This window comes from Dendropsophus ebraccatus, chromosome 3, assembly GCF_027789765.1.
Source record: "Dendropsophus ebraccatus isolate aDenEbr1 chromosome 3, aDenEbr1.pat, whole genome shotgun sequence".
Lineage (NCBI taxonomy): Eukaryota > Metazoa > Chordata > Amphibia > Anura > Hylidae > Dendropsophus > Dendropsophus ebraccatus.
Genome location: NC_091456.1, coordinates 187,932,041 through 187,951,641, shown reverse-complemented (window position 1 = coordinate 187,951,641; position 19,601 = coordinate 187,932,041). Strand labels below are relative to the sequence as shown.

General features: G+C 44.2%; 2 protein-coding genes across 4 annotated transcripts in view; both read left to right on the top strand.

Moving 5' to 3' along the window:
* LOC138786743 (oocyte zinc finger protein XlCOF22-like) overlaps window positions 1–19,601 on the top strand; it is a 148,125-nt gene that overhangs the window by 104,043 nt on the left and 24,481 nt on the right. For 2 of the 3 annotated variants that reach the window (XM_069963758.1, XM_069963757.1), the window contains exon 1: window positions 19,105–19,565. The exons of the other annotated variant lie outside the window; for it this stretch is intronic. In XM_069963758.1, the coding sequence (XP_069819859.1) occupies window positions 19,481–19,565 (85 nt within the window). In that variant the 5' untranslated portion in view covers window positions 19,105–19,480. Of the gene's footprint in view, window positions 1–19,104; window positions 19,566–19,601 lie in introns of those variants that run through there. 3 annotated transcript variants of the gene reach the window in all.
* Window positions 135–4,300, top strand: LOC138787580 (zinc finger protein 665-like). The gene is made up of 5 exons (XM_069964927.1): window positions 135–318; window positions 984–1,184; window positions 2,337–3,772; window positions 3,835–4,022; window positions 4,144–4,300. Exons 1-5 carry the CDS (start codon window positions 135–137, stop codon window positions 4,298–4,300), a joined length of 2,166 nt encoding a protein of 721 aa, XP_069821028.1.

Genomic DNA, 19,601 nt, shown 5'->3' with positions numbered 1-19,601 from the left:
AATTCACACGTTCACGTGTTATCGGACAACATGTCAGCTCAAAGGTGACCGCATTGCAGTCCCTATCGGATAAGATTTTCATCTGGGCAGAAGAAAACATCAGATCTCTGTCTGTTACCCACCTCAGGGGAACAATGAATATTCAAGCGGACTTCCTCAGCAGGAACATCATAGATCCAGGCGAGTGGTCTCTGAAGAACGCCATTTTTAATCAGGCCTCCTCTCACTGGGAGTCCCTGAGAGAGACCCGTTCACTACCTGGAACAACCGGAAAGTGGACATCTTTTTTCACTAAATCCAAAAGATTGACCGTTAGCAGTAGATGCTCTAGACCAACTGTGGTCCTTTCACCGAGCCAAAGGTCCTACAGAAGATCCTAACAGAAAGGAGCACTGTAATACTAATTGTCCCTTATTGGCCCAAGAGGAGTTGGTTTGGTCTTCTTCAAAAGTTAGCGATAGACCATCCGCTACATCTCCCTCTTCTACAGGACCTTCATCAGGGTCCGGTATACCATCCAAACCCAGCTCATCTTCATCTTTCTGCCTCTGGATCCTCAAAAGTCCATCCTTAATAATAGCGGACTTTCAGATGTGGTGATTTCCACGCTGATAAAAAGCAGGAAACCAGTCACAGCAAAGATATATTTGAAGGTGTGAAAAGTTTTTTTTGGACCTGGTGTGACTCTCCACCTCAGATACCATCACCACCCAACATACCTCAAATTCTGGACTTCTTGCAGGCAGGTTTGGTTAAAGGTCTTAAACCTGCTCTCCTTATAGTTCGAGTTTCTGCTTTATCTGCTACAGTATGTATGATACCAACCTAGCCGACCATCGATCAAGAGATTTATAAAAGCGGCATCAAGGATTAATCCTACCGTAAGAAATATTCTCTAACCATAGCCTGTCCCTACTGTGTCATCCAAGATGATAGGATAATCCTGAATACAGATCCTAACTTCCTTCTTAAATTGGTTTCAGATTACCACAGATCACAAGACATTGTTCTTCCATCTTTTTGTGAAAATACAAAGAATGATCTGGAAGAAAAGTTCCATACCCTGGATGTCCAAATATCTGTCCTTCAATATTCAGACATCTGTCAACCTTGGCGAAAAGATCAAAATTTGTTTATTCAATTCCAGGGATGTAATAAAGGCAAAAAAGTCTCCAAGTGTCCTGGTAAAATGGATTAGAGGAACCATCATTGAGGCCTATAATTTAGCATCTCCCTTATTGATTAGAGCTCACACTACTAGATCCATTTCTACTTCCTGGGCTGAAAGAGCTTCAACTTCCATAGAAAATATAAAACATATGGACATCACAACATACACTCGCCATTACAGACTTCTGCTTGAGGGCGGGTTCATACTACGGTATTCTCGCGGATAAACTCAGCGGAATTCCGCAGTATGTCCACGCGCACGCTCCATAGACACCATTCTATAGGCCAATGTAGATGTGTAATCAGCTGATTACACATCTACATTTGCTTCTCCCACCGTTGGTGGTGACGTCCCCCAGTACAGCTGCGGAGTATACTCTTTCATGCTACATATAGAGTTGTGCCTAATTTTTGCACAACCTACCCAGGTGAGTGGATCCCTGTAAGATCTTGTTTCCATCCACCTGGCTATCTTTTATTGCACGAGGAAGCGCCCCCTGTCTCCCTTCTTCTCATTCTATAGGCCGGCATATGGCATATTCCGCATTCCGCCGAAAGAAGTGTCATGTCATTCTTTCGGCGGATAGCGGAATACGCTGGCCCATAGAATGGTATCTATGGAGCCGGCGGAAAGGCGCGCGCCCGTGCGCGTGGACATACTGCGGAATTCCGCTGAGTTTATCCTCGAGAATTCCGTAGTATGAACCCGCCCTTAGAGCAGTGACAACCTAGCCTTCGGGAGGAAGGTTCTATAAGCTGTGGTCCCTCCGTAAGGTAAATGTTGGCATTCTCCTGTGGTGCCATCGTGAAGCTGATGAGATAAAATTAGAATTAGCCCCACTGGTAAGCCTTTTTCTCGGAAAGCTTCACAACGGCACCACTGACCCACCTTGCCTCACGTGGTGCTAGAAATTATGTTATAATACACTAGTGAAGTGAAGGGGGGGGGGATTTCAACCTCTCGTGTTGTGTTTCCTGCCCAAGGTACGTCATGACTCTTGTGCTGCCGTCGTGAAGCTTTCGGAGAAACCAGCCTACTGGTAGGACTAATCCTAATTTTTTATCTGAGAAGAGTTTTCCTGTGGATGGGAACAGATCTGATCATTCTTATTATGTTACATAAAAAAGAGTAACTTTCCATGTCCGCAATATGTTTAAGCTTCTATTACTGAGAAATAAGAGAAATGGTGTTTTCTCCTTTGCAGATGATTCTACCAGGAGCTCAGGGGGACATCAGATCTCCTCAGAGGATCATATCACACAAGATACATATGAGGAGCCGTCCACTATCCCAGATACACCCTCAGCCCCTCACAGCAAAGATCTCTCATCTCATCCTGTTATACAAGTCCCATCTTCTGCTCCATCACAGCAAGCTGACATTTACAGAGAAGACGATGAACATCGAAGAGAAAATACAGGAAAGCCTCAGTTTTCATATTTACAACGTGCAAAAAGCTTTACTAACAAAAAATATCTTACAGGGAAGAAGGCATTATCATGTTCAGAATGTGGGAAATGTTTTACTTATAAATCAAAGCTCATTCAACATCAAAGACTTCACACAGGGGAGAAGGCATTTTCATGTTCAGAATGTGGGAAATGTTTCATTCATAAATCAGACCTTTTTGTGCATCAGAGAACTCACACAGGGGAGAAGCAATTTTCATGTTCAGAATGTGGGAAATGTTTTAATCGAAAATCAGATCTTGTTTTGCATCAGAGAACTCACACAGGGGAGAAGCCATTTTCATGTTCGGAATGTGGGAAATGTTTTACTGTAAAATCAAATCTTGTTGAGCATCAAAGAACTCACACAGGGGAGAAGCCATTTTCATGTTCAGAATGTGGAAAATGTTTTAGAGTAAAATCAAATCTTGTTGAGCATCGAAGAACTCACACAGGGGAGAAGCCATTTTCATGTTCAGAATGTGGAAAATGTTTTACTACAAAATCAACTCTTGTTGGCCATGAGAGAACTCACACAGGAGAAAAAGCATTTTCATGTTCAGAATGTGGGAAATGTTTTACTAAGAAAGCAAGACTTGTTGACCATGAAAGAACTCACACAGGGGAGAAGCCATTTTCATGTTCAGATTGTGGGAAATGCTTTACTCTGAAATCAAATCTTGTTAAACATCAAAGAATTCACACAAAAGAGAAGCCATTTTCATGTTCAGATTGTGGGAAATGTTTTATTGAAAAATCAAATCTTGTGAAACATCAAATAATTCACACAAAAGAGAAGCCTTTTTCATGTTCAGAATGTGGAAAATGTTTTAATGTGAAATCAAATCTTGTTGACCATCAAAGAACTCACACAGGGGATAAGCCATTTTCATGTTCAGATTGTGCGAAATGTTTTAATAAGAAATCAAGTCTTCTTCGCCATCAAAGAATTCACACAGGGGAGAAGCCATTTTCATGTTCAGATTGTGGGAAATGTTTTAATAAGAAATCAAGTCTTCTTCGCCATCAAAGAATTCACACAGGGGAGAAGCCATTTTCATGTTCAGAATGTGAAAAATGTTTTATAGTGAAATCAAGACTTGTTGACCATCAAAGAACTCACACAGGGGAGAAGCCATTACATGTTCAGATTGTGGGAAATGTTTTATTGAAAAATCAAATCTTGTGAAACATCAAATAATTCACACAGAAGAGAAGCATTTTTCATGTTCAGAATGTGGAAAATGTTTTAATGTGAAATCAAGTCTTGTTGACCATCAAAGAGATCTCACAGTGGAGAAGCCATTTTCATGTTCAGATTGTGAGAAATGTTTTACTCTGAAATCAAATCTTGTTAAACATCAAATAATTCACGCAGAAGAGGTCTTTTTCATGTTCAGAATGTAAGAAATGTTTTACTAATAAATCAAATCTTTGTAAACATCAAAGAACTCACAAAAGAAAGTAGCCATTTTCATGTTCAGAATGTGGAAAATGTTTTACTTTGCACTCAAATATTATTAGCCATAAGAGAACTCACACAGGAGAGAAGGCATTTTCATGTTCAGAATGTGGGAAATGTTTTAATCATAAATCAAATCTTGTTAAACAACGAAGCATTCACACAGACGAAAAGCCATTTTCATGTTCAGATTGTGGAAAATGTTTTAATGACAAATGAAATTTTGTTAAACATTTAAGAATTCACACAGAAGAGAAACCATTTTAACACTCACAGTGTGGGAAATGTTTTACTCAGAAATCAAATCTTGGTGCTAGAGATGAACAATTTCTCAGTAAATTTCAATAAAACAGCCAAACTATAGCAGCTGCAGTACTGGGACTATTACAGCAGGACCAATGTCTTAATGCATGTTCTTGTAAAAGTGCCATAGATAGCAGTGGACATCGGCGGATCAGCGACGTAACATCAATTTTCTCCTAGGAAAGCAGTGGATATTGGTAAATGAGCGGCGTAAAGTGACACGATCTCCAAGGACAGCAGTGGACATCGGTGGACCAGCCGCATCAAATTAGGTTTTCTCCTAGGACAGCAATGGACGTTGGTGGATCAGCTGTGTATACTCACCTCTTCTCTATTGGACGCCGATCAGCGGTGTAAAATGGCACTTTCTCCGAGGACAGCAGTAGACAGCGGCAGAACACGGATTCTCTTCGACCCAGAGGGACTTAGCACAGACACTAGTAGATGGCCTCTTGACAAAGCGACTAGCGAAACGTGTGTCGAGGCGCACATGGTAACGGGGGTTCGTGACTTTGGTCAGGTACAGGGCATATGAAGTGGTCTGAATATATCTGTGCTTCATTGCGTTCTAGATTAACCTGTTTTTTGTTATATATTATTACCTACCTCATTGCATTGGCACTTTATATCTTTTAAGCTAACTATCACTGCCATATGCTTTACATCTCTACCTTTATGCACTTGCACTTTATTTAGATTTAGGTAGGTGTGTGTATATATATTTTTGAGGTGGTGCATATTTTTTACAGGATGATGTGGCACAGATTGCAAATACTTTAATCATGTACGACCCTTCAATACTTCCTTCAAGCTTTCCTATTTGACCCCCTTTTTTGTCTTTTCTTAGATAATTTTCTCATATCATATACTTGGTTCTATTTGCCCTGTTTTTTCCAATACCTGGTCCCCCCCTAACTTTTTATGGGTGTTTTTAATTATCTGGATGTTTGTGATAATAAAATTTGATATCTAAATTACTGTTTTTTCATGTTTTTTATCGGTTTTGAGGGTGGGAAATGTAGGTGTTAAATCTATCTAAAAGAGACCCGGGTCAGTAGCGTGCAAGTTAAGCTTTCCAGGACAAATATTGGGCCTGTAGATAGTTTAGTTAGGGCTATTGTCTGTGACAGACCACATTATCCTGTGTAAGAGACATCCCAGCATACTCGTCCATTTATCCTGTTATGTTCTTATTTGTGGTTTGATAACAGTGTAAATAGTTTATAAGATTGTAAGCTGCTGTGCTACACCACAAACGCCCATGAGACGCACCCATACATGATAGCTCCTGAGTATTTAGGGGATTAATAGGTATATGGCGGCCGGCCTATCCGAACTCGCTAGTAGGTAAATTTAGTATGTTTGTATTTATACAACATATTTCCGGGGGCATGCTGTGTAGCACAGGGGTCTCGGCTTGTTGTATATAATTTTGGGATATGTTTCAGTAAAGTACAGTTTTGTTAAACCTGGTGTTGGAGTCGATTTCCTCATTCATAACTTCGCTGTATCCTGGGGAGCCCGGTACACGGATTACATGTAGACCATCAGTTACCCACTTATATGGATAGGACAATTGGAGGGATCACAGTGGAGGAGAGACAAACAGATATAGCTTCAGTTTTATGGGAATTAATTTTGAATCCAGAGAGGTTGCTATATTCAGCTATCAAGGAGTAAAGGTTAGGGAGGGAGACCAAAGGATTTGTAAGAGTAAGTAGGATATCATCAGCAAACAGAGACAGTTTGAATTCTCTGCCCCTAACCATCACCCCCTGACATCAGGAAAAAGACGTATCTTTGCCGCTAGGGGCTCGATACTGAGAATGAACAAAAGCGGTCATAGGGGACACCCCTGCCTGGTCCCACTGTGCATACGGGGAGGCACCGAAGTAGCATTCGGCAGGCGCACCTGTGCCGATGGGGTGGAGTACAAAGCCCTGACTGTCTGCAGAAAAGGCCCTGAAATACCATAAGCCTCCAGGGCGGTAAACAAGAAGGGGCAACTGAGCCTGTCAAAGGCCTTTTCTGCATCCAGACTTAGGAGTAGCCCCTGTGAGTCAGTCCTGGTAAGGACGTCAACAAAGATCTATGATCCGCTGCGTATTATCCCCAGCCTGACGATTCGGCACAAAGCCAACTTGGTCAGCATGAGTGCCCCCAATCTAATCGCCAGTATTTTAGTGAATATTCTCTAATCAGCATTTAGCAGTGATATCTGTCTATAACTAGCAGGGTCAGATGGGTCCTTCCCAGGTTTAGGTATAATTGTGATATGAGTCTAACATAGTGGACAGAAAAGAATTAATGAGAGAGGCCAAGTGAGACAGTCCTGAGAAAGTTATAATATAAAGTAATAATTGTACGGCAGACCATCAGGCCCAGGCGATTTCCCAGGAGGGAAAATCTTTAATTATGTCTGCGATCTCCTCCACCGTGATGGGTGCATTGAGTGTGGACAAGTCTTCAGGGAGTAGTTTAGGCAAACGGCGTTCTGCTAGATAGGATCGGAGTAGGTGTTTCCTCTCTGATCGACCGGTGGGAAGGGAGTTAGGAAGGGAATAGAGGGAGGCATAATAGTCGGAGAAAGGGGAAGCTATGCAGGCGGGATCATAATGTAAATTACCCGTTCTGTCCTTTATCACAAAGAAAGATTGTTGGACCATACGATCTCTCAGTTCAAACAACGTATAGGCTTTATTAGCTTTGTCATAATATTTATGTTTGGTATATGACAGCAGCCGGGTCGCCCGCGATATAGCTTCATCTTTCAGGGAGTTACGGATGGCCACTATTTCACTAAGGAGAGAGATGGTGGGATGTCGAGCCATAAGGGCTTCTTTTTATCTTAATTGTAGCGTTAGGGTGACAACTTGGGCCGGGGCGTCCTTTTTAAGACAGGAGGAGAGGGCGATACAGTTACCGCGGAATACCGTTTTATGGGCTTCCCATAACAGGCAGGGGCGGTAACACTACCTGTATTTAATTGGAAGTATTCCCGGAAACCCGTTGCCAAGCCCTCTCTGTGGGGAAGGTGCTTAAAAAGCATATCATTCAGGCGCCAATGGCAGACCCTATGGGTATGAGGTAGTATTGAAATATCCAGAGAGACTGGGGCATAATCCGACGATATGATGAAGTGAATCTCAGACCGCATGGTGGAGCGCAGGCCCAGTACATTCCCCAGAAAGAGGCCTATTCGGGTATGCATGGAATGCGGGTGGGAGTAGAAGCTGTATGTCTTTTCCAGGGGGGTGACAAGTTCGCCAAAGGTTGAACGGACGGTGTTGCCTAATAAGCCTACGGAAAGCCGAAGAGAGTTGAGCTATGTTCCTAGGGGGCGTGCGAGCTGTAACAGTATGTCTATCCCAGGTCTCAGATGGCGACAAGTTAAAGTCCCCACCCACCAACAGCAAAGATGGGGGAAGGCGGGACAGTTTGGCAAGGATCTTTCTAAGAAAGTGCAGCTGTTTTTCATTAGGGGAATAAATATTACAAAGGGTGACCTGGACACCCTCCAGCTTACCCGAGATAATGATATAACATCCTTGAGTATCTACTTCACTGGTATCAACCTGGAGTGGGCAAGAAGCCCCTGTCATTATGGCTACGCCAGCCCTATTCTTGTCTTTTGGAGCAGAATATTTAGTGGGGAATTTGTGGTATGTGAACTTAAAAGTACCTGACCCATTGCGATGCGTTTCCTTTATAAATGCTATGTCTGTCCGTAGCTAAGTCAACTCTCGCAGTAAAAGTCTCATCTTAAGATCGGAATTGAAGCCCTTTACATTAAGACTAACTAATCACACCATGATGGTTCAGGATGAGAAGCCAAACAACAAAGTTGTACCTGATCTCTGCCAGGCAGAGAAGGAGCGTGGAAGAACAGAGTCCCAGTGAGCTCCCGTCCATTGTGGAAGACAGCTACTGTGAGTGGAATGTAGGAGATCGGCTAGGTTGCAGGCAGCTTCACAGCACCAGAAGAAATATAGGATATACATCGGAAGGCAACAACTAAACATGGGGGCAGGGGGGGCGGGGGGGGGGGGGGGGAGAGACGACATAAAAAGACGAGACAAGGGAAAAAAGAAAAACAAGAGAAAGTCACTGGCAAGAATTATACCAGGGGAGGAACCCCCCCACTCCTAGTGACGGCTGAAGGCTATCATAGAAATAGGATAAACACCCACAGGTGACCAGACCATACAGAGTCACCAACAGAGGGGGTCAGGAGACCAACAGCAGAGAAAGGGGGAAGAGTGGCAGAAGCAAACTGAGCAGTTACAAAACTTGCATTGAAGAAAAGGTAGAGAATGTCAGTAGCCACATAAAGGTTAACAATAGAGTAATAAGAACAATCAGTGATGAAAATCAGCTCTTATGCTGCCCTAAACTGCAGAAAATGTTGCGGTATCACAAATCTGAGGCCGAACCCACGGCATGAGTTTGTAAGGGATACAAAGGGCAACGTCCTACATATCTCAGGCACGACGGTTTCGGCCAGGTGATCTTCGCTGAGTAGGAGAGGCGCCTTGCGGTGGGCGTTTCCTGTGAGCTGAAACCTGTGTCCACACAGGTGGAGGTGGGGGAGGAGAAGGGGGTCAACTCCCAAGGTTGCAGCCGGGGGATGTCTACACCAAGCGTTTTGCAGAACATGTGTAGGTCTTCCGTGACCCGTATAGTAGCAGATTTTTCATCTCGCCGTGCCGTGAGGATGAATGGGAAGCCCCATCTGTAGGGTATGTTCTGGCGACGCGGGATCTGCAAGAGAGGGCACAGCTTTCTCCTTTTTTGTAGCGTCACTCAGGAGGGATCAGACAGTATTTGGAGTGGTGTTCCATCATAATCAATCACATTTTGTGCGGGCTTTGGCCATGATGGATTCTTTCAGGGTGTAATCTGTTACACAACATATTATGTCTCTCGGTAAAGAGGAGGCCTCACTGGGGCGTAATGCCCTGTGTGCTCTGTCCAGTTTGACCTTGTGACCCTGTGGAGCATCTAAGATCTGATTAAAGATGGCTTCAACGGTATCATGCGGATCATTATCATGGGTGGCTTCCGGAAGTCCCCGTATTGTGTCTACGGCCCAGGTTTTCAATGTCCTCTAAATGCCGTTGATAAGTACAAATGGCCATATGCTGTGAGGAGATAGTAGAATGCAGCTCCTGTATATACGGGTATGATCATGATCATCTTCCCCATCTTCCCCTGTCGCATTGTGGTAATTTCAGTTTTACAAGCCTCACGAACCTCCGATATAAGGAATCTAAAGTCCTCTTTGGTCAGAATGTTGTGGAGAAAGCGGGACCACCTGTCATCCCCCATTGCATCCCCTTCAGAAGATGTGGATTGGGAGGACCACCACTCCCCTGGTTCCTCACCAGTCTCCCCCCTATGGGATGCAGAGCGGTGCTGGGCCTGCATAGGTATGGCCAGGTGGGTAAGGGGATCAGAGAGTTTATCAGGGAGAGGGAGCCCCTTGCCCGTACTCACTTGTTGCGGCTTAGACTGCAGGGGGTCTGTGTCTGCAGGGCTCCTGGTGCTGCCATGAGGACAGGCGGTGACGTTAAACCACCACATGTTTTGTTGTCTCCCTCACCCGTCAGGTGATCAGGCCGAAATGGGATGGCAGTGGGCCGCAGGCTGCTGGCTCTCTGACCATTAAGAGAGGTCCAGGGTGATGTCGGGAGTGGAAATGAAAATCGTGGGTCAGCACATCCAGTAAAAGCTTTGTCTTTTATTTCTTATTCCATTAAAATAGACAGGCAGATACAAAAATAAGAAAGGTACACATCTAACGCGTTTCTGGTTATTCGCCCTTAATCATAGATGATGTCGGTCGTGGATCTCGGAGGAGCAGAGCTCGAGGAGGGGAGAGCTGCAGCGCCTCCAGCAGCGGTGATCCTGGGTCCGACGCTCTGCTGTGTCGCAGCATGGAGGTAAGAGTCCAGGGGACCAGTTAGTGGGGCACCCGATGGTCCAGTTCGTGAAGAACTTCTGGGACTTCTTGAAACCCATGACAGGCGGGTTCGGTGTAGGATAGGAGGGTATAAACCGCAATTTGGTGGCAGCAAGGAGTGGAGCACGGAGTTAAGCGTCTGCTCCCATCAGCTTCCGGTCACGCCCCCGACACAGCAGCTTCTTTCTAGACATATACAACTTTGAAAAGATCAGCATGTCTATTTTTTTCCCCCCTCCAAAACCTCACCTCGCACACTATCTCACAGCAACAGTGGAAAACTACAGGTTTCCAAGCTTCCTGTGTCATAGCTTGGTTTTATATTAACCCCTTCAGAGTATGGTGCAGGTACAGTGCAATTACAGTGAACATAACAAAAAAACCTTAAATACCGAGCAAAGTTCTATACTACAAAACAGTACAAGTGTGCACAACAGAACAACACAGTGCAAGTTATCCCCTGAAAGTACAATAAAGTGAGATAGTGATGGCCTTCCATTATAGTGAATGTCTGCAGGTGTCCATGATCACAGGTACCTTACTCCTGGGCGCTACATTTGTCCCCTGTATGTATATGTGTATATATATACACACTAAGCCCTTGAGATTTGCCTCCTATCTGCCTCGTTGTAGGCTTCTTCAGCCCAGGAGAGGCCATTGCTAGTGTGAGAAGGCTGAAGTAGGGACCATGTCTCTAAGGGCACCTTAATGTGGTGATATGGGACACTCTGTTGGATCAAATAGTTTGTGAAGATCCTCATTTTGTAATATCTATAGAGCAGGCTTTTATCGTGAGTACACTGGGGGGAGTATATAATGTAAGTGCTTACACCTGTAGGTTGCTGTTGCACTTTCTGTATTTTAGGTTATTGGTATGTAGGGGGTCAATAGTCCAATTTTTTTTTATTTGAGAAGAGTCTCCATTACTTTTCCTACTAAGGACGTCATCTCCCCGGCCTCCAGCTTCTAGATTCTTCTCCCTGACACTTCCTGTGGATGGGAACAGATCTGATCATTCTTATTATGTTACATAAAAAAGAGTAACTTTCCATGTCTGCAATATGTTTAAGCTTCTATTACTGGGAAATAAGAAAAATGGTGTTTTCTCCTTTGCAGATGATTCTACCAGGAGCTCGGGGGGAGGGGATTTTTTATTAATTAAAAAAAAATGTTGTTTTTGTACACACTTTCTAGAAGTCCCTCTGGGGTTATTGTTATTCCACCGGGGTCAGGATTATTTCCTCTGGGGGACTTCTAGTATCACTGCCCTGATCTCTCATTGAGATCTATGCAGTATAGATAAAGTATAGATATACTGCATAGATCGATGAGATCAGTGTTTATTGCTTTCGGCTGCCAAAAGCAATAGAATGCCGAGCCGGGATCAACGCCATTACATCGCAGACCCAGGACGGCTGAAGATGTGGGGATCGCTCCTCCGCAATCTCGCGATCCCCCCCCCCCACTAGACCACCGGGGACCGGAAAAGAAGCTTTTTAAATGCAGCTGTCTACTTTGACAGCTGCATTAAAAAAACTAATTAGCGGGCACGAGGATCGTCCGCCACGCGGGCCCCTTCTGAACGTCCTTAACAACGCCAGGGCAGATATTTATGCCCTGTGTCGTTAAGGGGTTAAACATCAAAGAACTCATATGAACGATGTTGTATTCATTCAGTGAATGTTGAAAATCTTTTAATTACAACACAAATTTTGTCAAACCTCACACATGGGGGAGAAGTCATTTGTATGCCCAGAATGTGAGAAATGTTTCAAGGTAACGTGAATGTAGAAAATGTTATACTCGGAAAGCAAATCTTATTAAACATAAGAAAATTTACACACAAAGCAGTTTTCATGCTCTCAATGTGGAAAATGTTTTATTGCAAAATCGCTTGTCAAACATCAGCATTTGAGGGTGGAATCAATAGCTGAGAATGTATTATTGGGGACAAAGCCTGGTTGTGATGACAGGCCAAGGAACTGCAGAGTAACTCCCTTCACCCAGGAGAGCAGAGGGCATTGGTGAATCACTGACTTATGATGACAGTTGCCAGACAAGTATAATGATAATACCAGACAATTCTTTACTAGAGATGAATGAACCGTGCTTAGTTTGGGAATGAATCAGATTTTTCAAAAGTTTGTACTGAAGTTCATCCGAAATGGCAGCCGAACACAGTACATTACAGTCATGGCCAAAAGTTTTGAGAATGATACAAATATTAATTTTTACAAAGTCTACTGTTTCAGTTTTTAAAATGGCAATTTGCATATACTCCAGAATGTTATAAAGAGTGATCTGCTTAACAGCAATTACTTGCAATGTCAATATTTGCCTAGAAAATGAACTTAATCCCCCAGAACACATTTCAACATCATTGCAACCCTGCCTTAAAAGGATCAGCTAACATTGTTTCAGTGATTGCTCCATTAACACAGGTGTGGGTGTTGATGAGGACAGGGCTGGAGATCAATCTGTCATGATTAAGAATGACACCACTGGACACTTTAAAAGGAGGCTGGTGCTTGGCATCATTATTTCTCTTCTGTTAACGATGGTTATCTCTAAAGAAACATGTGCAGTCATCATTGCACTGCACAAAAATGGCCTAACAGGGAAGAGTATAGCAGCTAGAAAGATTGCACCTCAGTCAACAATCTATCGCATCATCAAGAACTTCAAGGAGAGAGTTTCCATTGTTGCCAAAAAGGCTCCAGGGCGCCCAAGAAAGACCAGCAAGCGCCAGGACCGTCTCTTAAAAGTGTGCGTGATCGGGCTACCAGCAGTGCAGAGCTATCTCAGGCATGGCAGCAGGCAGGTGTGAGTGCATCTGCACGCACTGTGAGGCGGAGACTCTTTGAGCAAGGCCTGGTCTCAAGGAGGGCAGCAAAGCCACTTCTCTCCAGAAAAAACATCAGGGACAGTCTGATATTCTGCAAAAGGTACAGGGAGTGGACTGCTGAGGACTGGGGTAAAGTCATTTTCTCTGATGAATCCCCTTTCCGATTGTTTGGGACATCTGGAAAACAGCTTATTCGGAGAAGACGAGGTGAGTGCTACCACCAGTCTTGTCTCATGCCAACTGTAAAGCATCCTGAAACCATTCATGTGTGGGGTTGCTTCTCAGCCAAGGGAATTGGCTCTCTCAGTCTTGCCTAAAAACAAAGCCATGAATAAAGAATGGTACCAGAATGTCCTCCAAGAGCAACTTCTCCCAACCGTCCAAGAGCAGTTTGGCGATCAACAATGCCTTTTCCAGCATGATGGAGCACCTTGCCATACAGCAAAGGTGATAACTAAATGGCTCAGGGAACAAGACAAAGAGATTTTTGGTCCATCGCCTAGAAAATCCCCAGATCTTAATCACATTGAGAACTTGTGGTCAATCAACAAAAAACAAAAACAAACAAATTCTGACAAAATGCAAGCATTGATTGTGCAAGAATGGACGGCTATCAGTCAGGATTTGGTCCAGGAGTTGATTGAGAGAATGCCAGGGAGAATTGCAGAGGTCCTGAAGAAGGGACAACACTGCAAATATTGACTTGCTGCAGTAACTCATTCTAACTGTCAGTATAAGCTTTTGTTACTCATAATATGATTGCAATTATATTTCTGTATCTGATAAAAACATCTGACAAACACACATAAAAACCAGAGGGCAGCAGATCATGTGAAAATATAATATTTGTGTCATTTACAAAACGTTTGGCCATGACTGTACATTTTAGCAAAAGTGCAGTGGTAAGTAGTTATCTAAAGTTCCTTGCAAGCCTCTGCTCCCCCCCCCCCTCCAGATCACACTTTCTCCATTACAATTTCTCCAAGTATATGTTGGAGCAAGTCCGCTTCTGTACAGTGAACTGAACACATACATTTACACTAGCTAGTGAGAGTCAGGGTTACAGAGGTTATATAAGGTTGATTAGGTTATACAAGAAGTGTGGGGGTAGTAGTTCAAGCTGTGTAGCTGTCATATGGTTCCTGTCCTGTCACTTTGTGTGTCAGTAAAGGCTGTCCACAGCTCTCCTGGGTGAAGTTAACCCAGTGAGTCATCTGTCAGGTTATCTCAGGTTGCCTGTTCTTAAACTGTCCTCTCAAAAGAAAAATAGCATATGCACAAAAATGGTAGCACATCAAGAAAATCTTTATTATAACACTGACATGGATTCAAAATACCACATAAATAAATAAATGTACAGGAATAGTAAAATGAGGGAGACAACACCCCAAATACTGCTCTACATTAAAAACACTAAAATGTCACCATAAGTCCTGCTGGTGTTCCAGCCAGGACTAATCTACCACTCTGACTCTGGACTGTATGTACAATAACAAAAATCCAACATCTCTACCTAGACAGAGACCCGGTAAAACAAAATATGACCACAAAAAATGGAGAATAGGAAAAAAAATTGGAAAAGATCACCATATGCAGTCCAACAGAATGAGAGTCAGATGGGATGTTCTTAAACTGTGTCTGGCAGCAGCATAAATTCCATTGGCAATGACATTTAGGCTCTGCCAGACACTCTTAGTACAGGCCACTAGATAGGTGACTTATTGGGTAGACTTCACCTAGGAGAGCTGTAGACAGTGTTGGATCACTAGCATACAATGACACCCTTAGTGTTGGTGAGGTGCAGTAAAAATCAGCCAACAGAGAGACTAGACATTATTGACTCGCGAAAAAAGAACACTAAGTTTTTCGATTCCCTGACAAAGCCGTGTCCTCTAACTTTATAAAATTCCTGGACCAGAGCTTTTCTACATACAGGACACTGTTCTATCGGTTCCCAAAGTCTTTGCTCCTGCTCTTTTCTCAAGACCAGCTCCTATACTTCTCAGGTGGACTGGAGGGAGTAGGTTCTGCTACATAAGGGGCTATCTGGTCTCGGACAACATTCTGGGCCTAAGCCACTTGAAGGGGACTCAGGAAAGCTTCACGGCCTCTCTGGGAAAGCTGCACACTGAGTATAGGTAGACCGCATCTCTGGAACTTTTAGATCCCAGTCATCAAGGCCAAATACGGCTTCCCAGTAGGATGGTGGTGGACTGCGTGGAACTGGCTGCTCATCCCAGCTGGATTGGATAGCCCCCCGTAGGTGAACGGTGGTGTCATAAGAACCTCTTGCAGCAAAGCAGAAAAGGCATACCATATAAAACGGGTGGCACTGCAAGATGAATGACTCCATGTCGGGGTCCACTAAGCCCTTAGTGGACCCCGACATGGAGTCCCTCATCTTGGTATTATTTACTATCTGAATTTCCTCTCTCATTTGATGTGTTATCTCTGATTGACTTTGCTTGGCACATGTAGCAGCTCATCTCTTCTACACACCTGTTGTGATACAACAACAGTATATTTTCTGTTATAGTACGTAGTGGAGAGAAAGAATTCCGCACTCACCGGTCAGTAGAAAAGTGGTTTATTGATCCATACACCGAAGGCTTCAGCTGGGAGGGGGAAGATGTTACGCAGGTGTGCTCTCTACTGTTGTGTTTTTGGGCTTCTAGCAGGGCTGTATTAACAGCTGCTGTTGCCCTAGGCACTAAACCTGAAGACGCCCTATCTACACGCACCTATTGGCGATACCAGACCTGACCAATACCACCATACCCCCCACCCCCCTGGAAAAGACACCAGATTTACTGGCAAGTCTGAACGGGAGGAGAGAAACTAAAAAAATAAAAACAAAAAAAATAGTTTTTTTCTGTCCCCCTGCTCCCTGGTGCTGCCCCCCTGCAAGGTGCTGCCCTAGGCACCGGACCACGGGTGCCTAGTGGTAAATACGGCCCTGGCTTCTAGCAGTGTTTTAGGAGGGATTCTTGCACTTTATACCAGGGCCGATTCTAGCTTTTCTGCTGCCTGAGGCGAGAACTGACAAAGCGCCCCTGCCCCCCACCCCACCACCCACCCCCACCGGGCGATATGGCCAAAAAATTAAATCTCACATTTTTTTTTATTTTATTTTGAGACAATTCTCGATTTAAATCTCGATTTTCTATTTTTATGTTAAATAAGCAGAAAAAATACACCAAGACACAGATGAAGCAGAACTAGCAGCTGTACTTGAATGAGCTGAAAAATTGCATTTCAGCATTATATCTCTGTTCCCCCACATTCCCCCTACAAGATTATCATGCCCCCTTCCCTCCTCACATTCCCTGTAATATCACCATGCCCATAGTGCCCCTCACATTCCCTGTAATATCACCATGCCCATAGTGCCCCTCACATTCCCCATACAAGAACTCCAGCACTCCCAGGTCCCCCCATTCAACATGATTAATGCCTCAGCTGAGTATCCTATGCTGTGACCTGACAGCAGTCTAAACTGCAGGGACCTCAGAGCAATAATCAGGGAGAGAAGATCCAGGACAGGCACAGTGCAGCATCGCTGTGTGTATGGGACAGCACTATAGATAACAGTGTGCGCAGTGTGTATGGGACAGCACTATAGATAACAGTGTATGCAGTGTGTATGGGACAGCACTATAGATAACAGTGTGCAGTGTGTATGGGACAGCACTAGAGATAACAGTGCGCCGTGCGGTGACCAGATTTTTTAACTGTTTGAGCCACTATGGGCCCCCTGGGAGCTTCAAAACAAACAACAATCTGCAACTGCTGACCTCTGACCTCAGGAGCCAAGAAGAGCCATAAAACGGGCTGCTCTGTTAACTCTTTCAGTACTGCAGAATGTAGAGTATTACTGTGCATCCCTTACATTCTGCTATACAGAAAGAGTTAACAGCAGAGCAGAACATGACTTTTATGCCTCTTCTCCTGCTCTTGCACTATGCTGAGGTCAGCTCGGAGGTCGGCAGTGCAGAGAAGACATAATATAGCGTCCCCGTTGCTGGTAACTTTTTCTTTTCTACAGTGTGTAAGTGATACAGAGTATAATAACTCTGCATTATTTAAAGGGTTAACAGCAGGAGACACTATATCTGTCTTATGTGATGTGAATACCTGTGAATACGAGGCTTCCAGTGCCTCCTCAGCGCTTCTCATGAGGCAACTGACAGGAAACACAGCTGGGCACTGAGCCGTAACTAGTTGTAATGATAAGGACACAGGACGCTGATGCCGCCCCCCTCAAGGGCTGTGTTATCTGCCGCCTGAGGCGAACACTTCACCTCGCCTCATGGCAGATACGGGCCTGTATACAGCTCAGCTACATGTACATTACACATATACAGCTCAGCTACATGTACATTACACATATACAGCTCAGCTACATGTACATTACACATATATACAGCTCAGCTACATGTACATTACACATATATACAGCTCAGCTACATGTACATTACACATATACAGCTCAGCTACATGTACATTACACACATACAGCTCAGCTACATGTACATTACACATATATACAGCTCAGCTACATGTACATTACACACATACAGCTCAACTACATGTACATTACACATATACAGCTCAGCTACATGTACATTACACACATACAGCTCAGCTACATGTACATTACACATATAGAGCTCAGCTACATGTACATTACACATATACAACTCAGCTACATGTACATTACACACATACAGCTCAGCTACATGTACATTACACACATACAGCTCAGCTACATGTACATTACACACATACAGCTCAGCTACATGTACATTACACACATATACAGCTCAGCTACATGTACATTACACACATACAGCTCAGCTACATGTACATTACACATAGGGCTCTGCTGCAGGCATATATAACACACACACATACACAGCTCTGCTCCACACACATCACACACAGACAGCTCTGCTGCATACACATCACTTCAGCTCATCCAGCACAGCAGAGTCCTGCATACACTGAGCAGCAGCCCCTGATCATGTGACTCCTCCTCCTCCATGTGACTGATCACATGACTGTGACATCATGGCAGGTCCTGGAAGCACACGGCTCCTGTACAGCTCTGCAGGTGGAAGGAAGGAGCTGGGGGACAGCGGGAGGATTAACCCCTTCAGGACTGGGTAGTTTTCTACCCTGTATTGATACATTACTGGGACCAGAACTTTTACTTTTTTGCTCAAGTTTGTGATGAGTTGAGTTTTCATTGTCTCCTCTTTTATTCATTCATCTCCCAACACTCCAGGAGCCTCTGCTGATATCTTCTATATAAGAGACCGACCCATCAACCATGGAGAGAGACAGAGACAAGATGGCCGAGAGGATAATAACCCTCACCCTACACATACTCTTCCTGCTTACTGGGGAGGTGAGGGATTCTGGGAGTGATGTCATCATGACATCATTCTTATCTATGGAATAACAGATGGATAGGACTGGGGAGGTGAGGGATTCTGGGAGTGATGTCATCATGACATCATTCTTATCTATGGAATAACAGATGGATAGGACTGGAGAGGTGAGCGATTCTGGGAGTGATGTCATCATGACATCATTCTTATCTATGGAATAACAGATGGATAGGACTGGAGAGGTGAGGGATTCTGGGAGTGATGTCATCATGACATCATTCTTATCTATGGAATAACAGATGGATAGGACTGGGGAGGTGAGCGATTCTGGGAGTGATGTCATCATGACATCATTCTTATCTATGGAATAACAGATGGATAGGACTGGAGAGGTGAGGGATTCTGGGAGTGATGTCATCATGACATCATTCTTATCTATGGAATAACAGATGGATAGGACTGGGGAGGTGAGGGATTCTGGGAGTGATGTCATCATGACATCATATTTATCTATGGAATAACAGATGGATAGGACTGGAGAGGTGAGGGATTCTGGGAATGGATGGAGTGATAGTAATGTGTCTCTCCATACACAGGATTACACAGTAGTGAAGAAGTCCTCTAGTGGGCGCTGTGGGGCCCCTGGGTGTGAAGGATGGGGAAGAACCCTGAGCCCAATCCCGGAACCCCTGATACAGGAGGAAATGGAGGAAGAGAAGATCCTAGAAGTCACCAACAAGATGGTGGAGCTGCTGAGTGGAGAGGTGAGACTGTGGCTGCTGGGAATGCTGGGACATTATACAGTAACACCACTGGAGGGGTGGGGGGGATGACTGTGTGATCATTGTGTGTGTCAGGTTCCTATAAGGTGTCAGGACGTGGCGGTCTATTTCTCCATGGAGGAGTGGGAGTATGTAGAAGGACACAAGGATCAGTACAAGGATGTGATGCTGGAGGATCAGCAGCCCCTCCCATCAGCAGGTAATAGACAGGACTATATACACACCTCCTCTCTGT

Bases quoted from the DNA above. Each gene is read 5' to 3' on its own strand.
- LOC138787580 (XM_069964927.1), top strand. From the start codon at position 135: ATGAATATTCAAGCGGACTTCCTCAGCAGGAACATCATAGATCCAGGC. The intron at 3,773-3,834 runs GTGGGAAATGTT...CACACAGAAGAG, and splicing joins AGCCATTACATGTTCAGATT to AAGCATTTTTCATGTTCAGA. The intron at 4,023-4,143 runs GTAAGAAATGTT...AAATATTATTAG, and splicing joins GTCTTTTTCATGTTCAGAAT to CCATAAGAGAACTCACACAG.